This window comes from Ambystoma mexicanum, chromosome 3q (assembly GCF_040938575.1).
Source record: "Ambystoma mexicanum isolate Mex_15411 chromosome 3q, UKY_AmexF1_1, whole genome shotgun sequence".
NCBI classification, from domain to species: domain Eukaryota; kingdom Metazoa; phylum Chordata; class Amphibia; order Caudata; family Ambystomatidae; genus Ambystoma; species Ambystoma mexicanum.
The window spans coordinates 1,123,308,772-1,123,322,765 of record NC_090926.1 but is presented as its reverse complement, the minus strand read 5'-3'; the positions used below and the strand labels follow the sequence as shown (position 1 = coordinate 1,123,322,765).

General features: G+C 46.9%; 1 protein-coding gene across 6 annotated transcripts in view; it reads left to right on the top strand.

The window, feature by feature from the left end:
* Positions 1 to 13,994, top strand: part of AKAP8 (A-kinase anchoring protein 8) — a 1,455,819-nt gene that overhangs the window by 273,494 nt on the left and 1,168,331 nt on the right. For 3 of the 6 annotated variants that reach the window (XM_069603889.1, XM_069603891.1, XM_069603887.1), the window contains exon 3: positions 6,615 to 6,647. The exons of the other annotated variants lie outside the window; for them this stretch is intronic. In XM_069603889.1, the coding sequence (XP_069459990.1) occupies positions 6,615 to 6,647 (33 nt within the window). The remainder of the gene's footprint in view (positions 1 to 6,614; positions 6,648 to 13,994) is intronic. 6 annotated transcript variants of the gene reach the window in all.

Here is a 13,994-nt window from a genome sequence, read left to right as displayed (position 1 = left end):
TCATTGTAATCGCATCGTGCTCATCAAAGTCAAAGTTCCACCTTCTCAAGTCGGGTTTGTTGGGCTCCCCTCTTTCCCTCCCCCAGACCCCCCCCCCGTCCTTTTCAGCTGCCATGCCCATAGTTCTGGCTTCCCTAAATACACCACCATTATTGATCCGTTCCCAGGTGTCTTTGGAATTTTTTGTTCACACAGCCCGAAGGATACATTGCGCATCCTTTTGTCAGCGCAACACCTGTGAGCCCTTACACCAGTTTTTATACACTTGCCGTACTTTCCTAAATCTTTCCAATTTATTATCCTTAACATCACTTCTAATTTCCTTCACCATCTTTCTCATTCTTTTTCTCCTGTCCACCAGCTCTGGGTCATACACATGCTTTTGTATCCAATGTGGTTTGGACCCCCTGACCTGTTTCTGGGAGAATTATTTTAGCAAGCCGGTATAATCAATATTGGTGTGATCTTTACATAGCTGCGCCTTATAAGCTATGTTAGATTTCCTCAAACCATGCCCTTTTAGTCATAGACAGATTCCACAGGAATCTAAAACCACCTCTCCCATGGTTTCCCTGGGTACATGATCATACCACCTTGTCAAGTGGATGGCCAACAAGTCGTGATCCCTAGACTGTTGGGGCAAAATGGAGAAACTCTCAATCATCTCCTTTAGATTTTCCGAGATGAAGCAGTAATCTATACAGGATACCATATCCCCACTGCACCACGTCTAGGGCCCCGGAATATCCACTTCTGTTTGACCGTTAGCCATAGCTATAGCTCTTGCTTGCATATTCAACATCCATGCCCTTTCTCTCTCCTTCCATTCATTCTTTTCCAATACTCGCCCCCCTTTATCAAGCAGCCTGAGGTTTAGGTCTCCACAGATGACAATCTTCACCCCTTCCACTTCACACATGGCTTCATCAATCACCTCAACAATGGATCCCATGACACTCGAGTCACTCTCCATATTCACCCACAAATAGATGTTCATCACAATCAAGAAGAGGTCTCTAGGATCCTTCTCATGTTTTAAATAGAGGACCTGCACGTATGGTTTGGGACATTTAATATCACACATCGACCATCCCAAACCATTTTCCAATAACATTAAAAGGCCTGAAAACGGACGGCCCATCAACCCCTTAGGTGCAGGATTTAAGAAGGCTAGATAGCCATCACATTGTGGTGGGTTTCGTAACCATGTCTCCTGAAAAAGCAGCATATCAAACAATTCAAGATCAGGGATTTTTCACCAAGTAAAGTTCAAAAGCCTGTAGTATTCCAACATCCAATCTTCAACAGCGGGTAGGAGTCTTTCCTTTGAATTTAACACTCACCATGCCGGCTGAGAGCTCCAGCTAACCAAGTCAAAGACGATTCTTCAGTGTTCTTGAGGCTCGCCCCCTTTTTTTAATCTAATATTTTCTTATTTGCCACTGTGAATTTCAGGGAATGGAGCTCTTTCTATAGGAATAGTTCTTTCATCCTTTCCCGTTTTCAGTTCCTCATATTTTTCCCTATCCACCTTCATTTCCAATTTTTCCTGGAGTCTCCCTTTCAGTTCTTCTTTTACCATCATGGCTGCATTCCACTTTACTTTCAGCTGTGCATGATGGTCTGTAATTTCATACCTCAATTGTAGATATTTTTCTTTAAGTGCCATGAGTAAGTCCTTCTTGATTTGAGAGAATAAGTGCAATATGACCCAGTCGGTGTTGCTTTCCTCCACAAATTCAACGATTTTAATATCTCTTGATGCAAGTTTGCCATCTGGTATAATACAATTGAATAATCGCAAAATATTCCCTCTATTCAGCACAATCATATTCTTATCTGCCTTAATTCTTTCCAGGCACAGTTTTGGGCTCAAAGCTTTTTTTATTCTCGAGGGCTCACCTCTAATGGCCGGTCGTCTTTCAAAACAAGGTTCTTGAGCTACCCTAGGGGGTCTTCGTTGGTTTTCTCTCCCAGTTTCATATTTATCCTTTTGTGGTTTAAAAGCCCCTGTTCATCTGTCCTCAAGGGTTTTAAAAGACCCCTCGTCCTTTGAGGATTCCTTATCCCTCAATTTAGTTGTTACGGGCTCATCAACCCTATGTTTTTTTTTCCTTGTACCCTCTTCCCTGGACACTGCACCTGGGCCTTTTAGCTTCGCCCTATAACTGAAGTCATTCTGTGTTTGATCCCTTCTGGGGGCCAGAAGATCCGGCTCTCGGGTAAGACCCACAGCTTTTCCCATTCAGAATTACTAACATCTTTCCATTTATCATCCTCCTCAACTCTCTCCAATTCTTCCACCAACAAGCTCAGAACTCCCACTGGGGACGGCCTCCCTCTCGATTCCAAGGCAGCGGCCAATTCGAACGTTGTCACAACTTGGGGTAGATCTAATATTCCTTAAAAAGGCACTAGACCCCTTTGCCTTCTTTCTTGTCCTCGCTGGCATGTTCTTAGTTTTCTTTGTTAACTGCGGGTTAGTCTTTTTTTTTTTTTTTTTTCCTCCCTTATAGGATCAGTTTTGCAGTCGATCTTTGGCATACTCTGCTCTCCCTCTATTACCATACCATTCAATTTAGGATCTTTCTTTACATTGAAAACTGAGAAGATATTCTTATCCACAGCCCCCACCGTCAGATCCACAAGTTCTTTACATGCCTGCCTTTCTTCAGAGGGTTTGGATTCACTCTTTTTTTCCCTTGGGCGAGCTACTCATCTGAGATAAACCTTTCATGTTGGATCTCATCCATTGGCAGTCTTTGAGGATGGCCTCCATTATCGATTTGTAGGATGATTCGCGTCTTGCCAGATCGCACAATCTATTCTGCCAGGTCAATGACATTTCAGCTTCCTTATCCAACCTTTTATCAATACTTATTGCCAGTGACTCTAGCTGTAATAGTTTTTCCACCAAACCCGCAATCAGAGCATATTCATCCCGTAGGGCACAGCTCAAGCTTTCATAAAGCTTTGTAAAAGGAATTGGTGAAGTATACACTGACGCAATCACCAATTGCTGCAGGTGAGCCATGTCCACAGCTACCCTTGGATGCATCTCCCTCGCCTTTAATCTGCTTCTACTTTCAGGTGGCGTAGGCATACATTCTGATGAAGCAGAGGAAACCACTGAAGAATCATTTTCCAAGAGTTTTTTTTTAAACAATTTCATTAATTTTAACAACCGACACAAACCAAACTTGCAGCATATTCAAAAACGTTTCAATTATGCATTTCTTCAATCGCGTGCGCTGCTTCCCATATCCCACCCCCCGTTACGAGCCTATTTCTACTAATGTTCTATCCTGCATCTTGTGTTGGAGTATTTGGTTCCGAGGGTTCTGATAGGTCTTGCACTGCCCCACTTAGTTCCGCTATCAGTTGTTTCCAGGCCATCAAGGTCTCAGCCTCCCCAAGCCTCCCATATCGCCCTCCCCCCCAACATTGCTAGCCTCTTGCCATCATTTTCCAAGAGTTTATCTTCATTTCCTTCCTCACTCCCCAGAGACAAGCTTCTAGATAGGGATCTAGGGGGAGCAGTCTTCTCATTTCCTAATATAGTGTCTTCCTTTGCTGGTGTGACCTTAGACCTTCGGTCTCGTCCTCGTCCTCCATTCTCTGCACATCAGCTTTCAGGGAAGGACTCTCTTTTTACTCCTTTCCCCTATCTAATATAGTCTCCATCATTACACTCCCCTCTCTCCACCTCCATATCCGCATTCCTTAAGGATTGATCGAGAAGTTTGAGCAATCATTCACTCTTGAGAGACTGTCTTTTTTTGTCTCATAATTTTCATTGTTAGGTCGGCCAGCTCCTTAGTCAATTTGTTGGCTAGATCCTCAGTGGCTTTTGGCAGAGCCACTGCATTTTGTCCAACCCCCTCACCGCATTTGGGGGCTTGTTCAGCTTTTTCTGGACAATTATCAATTATTTGTTCATTTGCCGTGGTCAAAGCCTCGCCTAATTTAAGGTGTATTTCCAACTCGACTAGACTGCTAGCCCCTAGCATTCTTGTTTGTTTGACTGAACTAAACCTCGAATGATCAGCTTCATTTGAAGTTGTCGTCAATGTGACCAGCCCTTTTTGCTATTTAGGCCCCTCCCCCTTTTCAGTCTGTGATTCAATATTTATTGCCGATTCCTCCTCAAAGACACTAGCCGGCGTCGCCTGAATGTTCAGCTCGATGTCAGCATCGATGACACTGCATTCGTCCGGCAGCATGAGCCCCGCCCCCCTCCTTACCTGCAAGCGCGTACGCGCCCTGGACAAACACGTCTTTAGCCTCTCAGACATCAATAAGAGGACATGTTCTTCTGATGTCCGCCAGGCGCCACTCCGTGGCCTCCCGCTAACTCCTGCCAACTCCACTCCGCTTCGCCGAGGAAGTGAGCTTTTTGTAGGAGTTGTGTCCTTCCTGGAGGAGGATGGGAGGGGCTTGCAGGGCTGAAGCTGAAGCAAATTCAACTGTGTACAGCGTTTAAAGCTGTACACAGTTGAATTTGGATGCTGATTTCCCATGTAGAAACAGAGCAATAAAGATCCACAAGAAAGTAAGGCAAAGTACCAGGCAAAGTGCCAGACTTCACTGAAATACCACACACATGCAGAGTGAGTCCTCCTGCCAACTCCACTTGCCTCCACTTCGCTCCGCTATGCGGAGGAAGTGAGGTTTTTGTAAGAATGGTCCTTCCTGGAGGAGGTTGGGAGGGGCTTGCAGGGCTGCAGTAGCGTTTAAAGCTGTACACAGTTGAATTTGGACACTGATTTCCCACGTAGAAAGAGAGAAATAAAGATCCACAAGAAAGCAAGGCAAAGTTCCAGACTTCACTGAAATACCACACACTCGCAGAGTGAGTCCTCCTGCCAACTCCACTTGCCTCCTATAATGTAAAATTGTATGTGCCTAGTGCAGAGCTTACCAGAGCATTGCAAGCACTTCCTATAATGTTTTGTGCTACGTGACGAGGCACAGAATTCCTTTGAAACAGAGATAACCCTCAGGGGAAGCCAAACCTACAAACTATATGAAAGCCAAATGGGGATAACTTGAGAACATTAAAATAATGCTCAGTTATCATTTATCCCTTCTTACCTTTATCCCCAAAGTATGTCTGCATTGCCAAAACCTACTGCGTTCAAGTGGATACCAAAGCAAGTAAATCCAAATTGGAGGCAGGAACAGGCTACTAGAAGCAGGGGCACCGTTCTAGTACTGCCGCAAAACTGAACCGCCAGGAGTCAAAAGAACCGACTTGGGATCACAGAGAAAGAGAGAGAGGAATAATAGTGGCTGCGATAGCGGCAGTGGAGACCACCGGCGGGTCCCGAGAATACAGAGGCCACCAGAGCGAGTAGACTAGAAGCGGGCGACAATCGGGCGCTGACATAAACGAAAGAAGGAAGAAGATAAAAGTCCCCAGAGGAAGGGTTCTGTGCATGGTGAGTGTCGGCAGCGGGACAGACGATGCCGCTTGACAACCGTCGCCTCCCCGACTAAAGAAGAACCGAGCACAGCAGGATGCTCCCTGACCAGTACAACCCAGACCAGGGAGAGGAGGTGGGTAGATCTAGCTGTTGGATATCCGGAAGGAGGGAGACAACACCTTGGGTGTTTGAAACCCAGAGGCAACGCCAACCCTTAGGAAAAGTACAGTAAAGATTGGGGTTCACTCCCCCTCACTCTTCTTGGTACCCTGCTACGAAGGGCACAAAATAGGGTCAACCAAAAGTGAAATGGAACCGAGTCCTCTGGCAATATAAGGCATTGGGGGGAACACCAAGAGACCGTTGGAAAGGGAGACCTTGAATCCCTCTAGGGTCCTCCATACTGGTACTGTGGGAAGACTCCCAAAGACCACTGGATAAAACCAAGGAACAGGGATTGCCCCCCCCCCATGGCAATATGAAAGACCAGAGGATGGGGATTGTCCCCCCAGCCCTCCTGGCAATAGGAAAGACCAGGGGACGGGGGTTGTTTCCCCCACTCCCGGCACAGGGAGAAAACACAGGTTTTGTCCCCTCTGGCAAGAAGTGAAGAGGGAAAAAGAACCGGTTCTGCCCAAGGCTGAGGGGCGAGCTAAAGGGGATCAGGGCCAGGATAAACTGCTGGATAAGACACAGTTTTGAAGCTGTCTTGGAAGCTTGTGTGATGTACATTCTGGTAATTGGCTATCCAAATAAATAGTGAATTGGTGAAAATAACTCCTCCATGTCCAGTGCGTTTTTCCACGTTCTTCACAGCTAGAAAAAGTGTTTCTATCCCTACTGCCAACCTAAACACATCCTGTGATGAGTGTAACTACCCTAATGGGTAGGGCAAGGGTTTGCAACCTGTGGCTCGCCATATGTTCTGATGACCATTCACCATTGACTTTGCTGGCTAGGGCTGATGAGCGTTGTAGACCAAAGCTTCAGAAGTGCAAAAGGTTACGGACCGCTGTGGTATGGTTTATTTTAAGCTGCTTTGTATGGTTCAAAACATGTCAACGACATTTGTAAAGCAACTGTTCAAGTATGGTTGTACTGTTGATCTTTTAATTCTGTTTTGGCACAGTTGCCTCTTTTCTACTGTGTATATATAATTAAGTTGCTCATTCTTTTCCCCTATTTAAGGGACCTATACAGCAGATACAACTACTTGGCAAGGTAAGCAGAATAAAACAATTGACTAATTCAGAAGTCTAAAGTAACATTTTTGCCAACAGTTGTATTATTTTGTGATTTACTTTCTACTCCACTCCAGTGCCTGCATGTTTCGTTAAGGCAATTCGGATGTCAATGTGTGTAGCTTCTTGTGCACAAAGTAATACAGAGCCCTGTCGTGGGCAGGAACTGTTCAAAGAAAAAAGCAATTCTTCATAAACGTGTTAGTAAATTCTCTGCTTGACTTTGAGTCTTACCATATTTCACGTAACTTGGGTTTTTCGCTGTGTCAGTGAAAATTAAAACCCATAATTGGGGGTGGGCGGGTTGCGTGGCTTAGACGTTTTGGATGCTTCTTAGATGACCTCCGCGGGGAAGCCTGGCGAGAAAGCACAAATGCAGCTTTCAGCACTTCTAAAATAAAACACTGTGCCTGATGGGGGAACCTGAGAGGAGCAGCAGGGGAAAACCGGAAGACTCGTAACCACCCGGTAGCTGAGGAAGAACCGAATCCAGCTCTGTCGCTCCAGCAGCGTAATGAGTCCAAAATGGCCACCAGCCATCAGAATCATTGCAGCGTCCGAATTCCAGCCGCCTCCAGTCCACGCTCACAGCGAGAGAACCACATGGGGCTTGGGGGGAAGGAGAGAGAGAGAGGGAGGGAGAGGGAGACCCAAGCCCCCAGGCCCCCATGCCCTGTCTTCCAAGACGTAGCAACGTCCACACTACAAAAGCAATGAGAGCTGAGACCCCATGTCAATACTGCTGCAAAACCAAAAGATACGCTACTGATACTATTCCCGCCACACTTCAATTCATTCTAGTCGACTCAACTCGCATCATCAGCATGCTGGAGGATGTGGAAGACATCTTAAAGGCGCTTGATCCGGCAGCTGTAGAGGGCACTTCTACTATATCCACCGTCTCCTCTCCAGTAGAAGCCCCCAAACCGAAACTTAACACCTGGGCAAAGGTGGCAAAGGTATCCATGCACCTGAAGGAACAACGTTCCTGTATCCAAAGAATCATAAGATGTATGTGGGAAAATGGATCTTTTGCAGTCCAAATGGATAGTGCAGTCTCATGACATCGAACAAGGATGAGCATGTAAAAACAGCAGGATGCTTGAATGGAGTCATAAAGATATGGATACCAAAGAAGCTTTTCTTCAGACTAAGATTTCTGGATGTGAAGGATGATGAGTGAGTGATAAATCGCCCAGAGGGGGGGAGTGTAGAGGAGGAGCCAAGTACCCCCACCTAAACCACCTCACCTATATTGCCTATATGTTGGGAGCCCGGATGTGAAAATCGTGCAGTACCAATGAAGATACTGATACCTAAAAGAATCCTGGAGGCAAGGTTCCCATTAAGAAAACCATACCTGCATACAAGAAAATATGATGGCCGTCTGAATGAAATCCCGGAAGAAGCAGAGCAAATTAATGGTCAAAAGAATGGTAACGCCACACAGAGCAGAGTTAACGTAACTAGAACAGATGCAGAGACTAGAGAATGCAGATATTCTATAAGGCATCAAGAAAGTATTGAGGATAAATGACATCTATAGCCATCTTCTTAGTGGTACTGGTTCATTTCATTTACTGAGGGACTCGGAAATAATCTTTCTACAAGACATCGCTTTTATTTAAGCCTGTCTTCGATAGCTATACCGCTTATTTTAGGAAGGTGAGAAAGGGCACTTTGGGCCGGCCATTTGGAGGTCTGGCAATCTTGGTGTGCAATAGTATACCCTCCTCAGAAGTTAGCGATGTGGATAGCTGCCCTAATACATTAATGGTAGAGATCCGAATTGAGGGGGGCCCAAAAATATATACGATCCTCCAGGGCACAGCTATACTTCAGACCTACAACTCAATATTTTCCAGTGTTTAACTGATAATTCCGATGATTATGATGATGATGAGATTAATGTCATATTAGGTGGTGATCTGAATGCCAACAACTTATATGATTGCTGTAATTCTGAGGAACAAGATGGTCCGAGATCCTAACCTTAAATCCGATAGGTGGAGGATTTCTATTGCTGAAGTTGACTTGTATATGGCAAATTACACTAAGAGGGGGAAGTTTGGACCTGAAACTACGTGGTCTAATGGACAACAAAATTCTACCATTGACTATATTTTTTTTAATGCCTCACTTTTTGAACATCTGTCACAATGTATAGTTCAATCAACCCCCTTTAGCGATCGCTCCATACTTTTCTGTAAACTGATGATGAAGTCCACTGGGAAGAACTTGATAGACAATATTGGGGAAGTTGTTGTGGTGGGTATTGGAAACAGGTTAGGATGGTCTGATCGGAAACTCAAAAAAGGCAGTAGCGGGTGTAAATGTTTGCTGCTTAAAGACATGACCAAGATGACTGCAGATGAGGTTGTTGATTGGATTGCGATATGCATGCATGCTATGATGCCGATGGGATGTAAACAGCTTCCACACCCATGTAAAACTTCAAATGTTGCCCCATATGACAAAATAATTAATGAAGAAAAGAAAAAGATGCGTAAAGCGATCAAAGCTATTGAGTATACCAAGCTCAATCTGGCCTGCTATTCCTTGGAAAAGCGAAAAATAAAGCATAAATACAGCAACTGGCTTTTTAGATATTGAGACTCTACTGATATCTGTTGGCAAGCTATGGATATAATTCTCCTGACAGGTGATACAAAAAAACTCTAGTCTAATCTTGGGGCACTATCTGGAAAAGGCAATCAAGAGCTAGCCTGTTGTATAGACAGTAAAACGTGGGTCCAACACCTTGAGGATAAATTTAAGGGTGAATCACCCAGGTTGGTAAAAAAAAAACCTATTAAAAACTTTCTGCTGAAACGAGATGATGTTATTGACATAATTAAGAAACTAAAAACATCACAGGCTCCTGGACCAGATGGTCTATGTAATGTTATCATCAAGCAGAATCACGATACCTGGGCAGACACTCTGCTGATTATCTTTCGTAAACTGCTTGATACTGGTGTCCTACCTAAATCTTGGAATACATCTATTACAATACCCATTTTTAAGAGTGGTAACCGTAATTTGCCTACTGACTACTTGCACACACTGATGTGCACAGTAAAATATTTTGTACAGTAGCCCTCCGGGAAATAAATCTTTGGATAGCGTGCAATGACATCCTTGACAAGGCCTAAACTGGCTTTCGCAAGGGCTATTCTATGGTGGATAATATTTTGCTGGTTAATACGTTAGTGGAGCAGGCTAATAATAAATCGGGATTACCTCTTTATATTCTCTGTGGACTTCTCTTCAGCCTTCAATATGGTCATAAATTGGCTGTTATGGGAGAAACTGGAGGCTATGGGTATGCCGGCTCACCTACTATACATATGCAGAATAATGTATGAGAATAATACCACCAGAGTAAGATTAAACAGTATGGGACTAATGTCTGACCCAAAATCAATGAGCAAGGTGTTCAACAAGGCTGTGCATTGGCGCCCATATTTTTCAATCTATTTATGGCCGACTTCTGTAACATCTTTGAAAAAATGAACGCTTTTTCTAGGATTGCAAATACTAAGCTGGGTTGGATCTGTTATGCAGATGACATTGTTATTTTTGATAATACATATGCTGGGATCTGCAACAGAGCTAGGGCTGTCTGCTGCTAGGCGGATAAGAATGGTCTCAAAATTAATATTACTAAAACCCAATTCATGGCCATTGGGAATGGTTGAAGTAATAAGATTTGAGGGGATTGTGTCCTTCGATGTATTCCATAGCTGACCTGCTTTGGAACATTTTCCGCAGAGGATGTCATGTGTCGATTGTCGATCCGATGTCCCTCGAGGGCTTCCGTCGAGGGTTAACGTCGCCGGATGTTATATATAAAACGCATGATGCCCGTAGCCTCAGTTCTGTTTTTTCTGCAAACGTGTTTGCTTCGGGAATCTAGGCGTACCCGATTCTTCTCTTCGAACAATGTCTTCGTCTTCCGCTACTACCCCGAGGCCGGGCTTTAAGAAGTGTCGGGACTGCGGGTCAAAAATGTCCATCACGGATCCGCACGACATGTGCCTCTGGTGCCTCGGTGAAAGCCACGCCACCAACGACTGCGAGGACTGCCAGTCCCTGACATCTAAGGCCTTGCGGGAGCGTAAGGGGAAATTGAAGGTAGGTAGGGGGTCCAAACCCCATAAATCGAAGTCCGCTTGGCTTTCGACCGATGACTCGAGGGGCGACTCTATCTGTCGGCGAAAATCCAGGGGGTCTCGGTCTAGGAGTGGTTCCCGCCATTCCTCTGCCTTGAGGCATTCTAGGAAGCGCCGTCACCGGACGCCTTTCCTCGTCGGAGGAGGACTCCGCCAGACGGTTGACTTGTCCCACCAAGGCTGCATCGCCGGCCAAATGGATTTTATTCCGCCAGCAGATGTTAGCGATTCTTTTTCATTTGCAAGGCACAGTTCCGTCCGTGCCATCGAAAGAAGCCGGCAAGGAACGGGCTCGGTCCACCGCTCACACGCCTTCGGGCTCTGGAGGTGGTCGCAATCATCGGGAGCCGTCGTGGTCCCCATTGGACAGGGGAGATCGCCATAGCCGTGTCAGGTCCAGGTCCCGGTCCTCAACACCATTGAGACAGTCGAAACCTGTGAAGCCTTCGAAGAAGGCGTCAAAGCCATCAGCGCCCTGTCCGTCGATGGACGCTCTCGAGGATCCGCCCTCGAAGAAGTCGTGAACGTCATCAGCGCCCTGTCCGTCGAAGGACACTCTCAGGGCTCTGCCCTCGAAGAAGTCGTCTATGCCATCGGCGCCTCGGTCGACGTCGATTCCCTCAACGCCATTTGTGTAGGATTTGCCAGAGGTGCCCCTGAGGGCTGTGGAACCTCAGAGGAAGGCTCTCAGTAAGTCTGTGAGGCCTGTTTTTGAGCCAAGGTCTGTTCCTCCTCCTAGATTGGATTTTTTCCAACCTTTGCCAGAAATTTCAGAGGTTGATGAACTGTCTGATCAGGAGATGGGCTTGCCTGTGCATCCTGACGTCCCTGATGACCTTTTGTCTGGGCATAGTCAGATGGAGGAACTCTGTCAGTGATTGCATGACGCCAGTGGCCTAGACACCTCTCCGGAGGTGGAATTTGGACGGCCTGATCCGGGGGCGCATGCTGAATCTTCCTATCGGCGTCTCATGTCAAGGGTGACGGAATACTTGGGGTGGTCTGCCCTGTGATGCTGGAAATGCATCGGAGGGACAGGGCCTCCGTAACCTTGTCCTTTACTGTTTTTTCCGTGCAGGAGTTCATGTGGGACTCCTGGCGGTGCATCTCTCTTTTGGTTTGTCAAACAGACCCATGGGATACCCTTCTGGCACCCATGGGTAGGGGCACAACCCTGTGCCCCTAGTGTGTTTTTGGGCACCTGTGGGTGGCCCACAGAGCAGGGTACGGGCTGGTGGCAGCCCCGTGCTGGAATGACCTGTCATTGGAATCGGTAGATTCCTGATGGAGACAAAATGGCCCCCTTGGCCTCTTGCCTTACATCGCCTGTTACCTTGATCTACCCGAAGTCCCGGGAAGCCCTGCCTCTGTCCCTTCCCCCTGACTGGCTGTTGGGTGGAAGTTCCATATATGGTAGTGTGGGGAAGAGCCGACCAGACTGGCTGGAGCCTTCTCGACGACCGTAGGTTGTGGGTACGCCTGTGGGTGGGACCTGGGTGAATGGAGTGTGTGACGAATACGCATTCTATGTTGTGGGTGTGTAGTATCTGGTGGTTGACACAATGGCTGAGACAGCCCTGCCCGAAACCGGTATGAATGCAGTATGAAGTGTTGAATGGCTCGGTACTTGTCCCAATACACATAACTTGTTGTGAGTGTCTGGAGAGAAGTGAATGGCCTCAATGCACTGTGTGCCTGATTGGTTGCATGCCTGCATGAATGCCCTTTGTAGTGATTGGACGCTTCAGTGTGACCCCGCGGAATGAATGGTAGATCAACAGTATATCTGGGGACCTCTCACTGCTAGGAATTGTGTTCAGAAGTGTGCAGAGCTGAAGTCCAAACTACAAGAGTAACTGGAGTGAAACCGACGCTTGACCTTGAAGCCCTGCTGGAAGAGAAGAATTGCTGTTGCTCTCCTTCACCATCTGAAAGCTGCTGTGTCTCCAAGGACTGACCCAGAGAGGACCTGGTAAGGCGCCCTCTTCCCGAGCTACGAGGGACCATCGTGTACAGCTGATCTTTGCCTAAGCTCCCTGGTAGACAGACCTTCGACAGGCTGCCGACCCGATACAGGAATTGCTGCGGAACTCCAAGGAGAAGCGCCCAGACTGTTGTCCGCCACTGTCGACGACCGCCGTCGCCGACTGGAGCCGCCGTGCTCCCGTTTGCCTAAGAACTTCATTGATCCAAGGACGCTCTCGTCCACATCGTCGCCGCTGTATCCTGCTGGAGAAGGCCTGACCGTCGACGCGCCGAGGAGCATCCACCGGTGGGTTTCCCGCCACCCAAAGACCACAGAGATGCCGACGACTCGACGCCCGTGCTAGGCCACAGTTCTTCACTCTTTGTGGTCCAGAACTATCGACACCGAGGTGCCCCGCACGCCTCTTCCTTGCAGGACGTTTACACTTCCCCGTCACCGAGCACCGCTAGGAACGACGTGGCCACTTCACCGTCGTAGCTCGACCTGTTCACCGTTGGACGTTCGACGACCCGTGACTCCTGCCTGAAAGGGAGGCCTCTCAAGAAGGGCCGTCGATTCCCCGACGCGGAACGCTACAACACCAAGGTACTTTGGGTTGCAGAACTATTGGAAAGTCTAGTGTGAACAATATATGGACTGGGCTTGTGATACATCTTTGCTTTACAGGTTGCCCAGGTGGGTGGGGGGGGGATCTCCACACAGAACTGTCTAGGTAAACGGGGCCAGTATTCTGCCAGTTGCTCAACCATCTTGCTTTCCTTCCTCTCTCTACTGCTGGTTTCCTCTTTATTTTGATCTGTGTGTCATTCTGACCGTATGCACTTTGAGATCTGATAACGTTAGTTGTACCACTTTAGAACTGTATATATTTACCATTGTTGATTTTCGGAGTACAAAGTGAGTTATTGTGATATTGTGTGTATACCTTCAAATATTAATTATATAAAGACTGTGTTGTAACCGATAGTGTGTGGACATTCCTTTGTGGGTGCTTGGGGACTACACTGTACTTAAGAACCATCCTGCATCACCTCCCGAGAAGCTAGGCCTTGATTGCTCGAACACAACTACCGCATAGAGAATCTTGGCAGGGGTCCTCTGTGCCTATCCTCTACCATATAGAGAGCAGAAGTACAGACACCCCTCTCCGGCGTCTTTACATGCC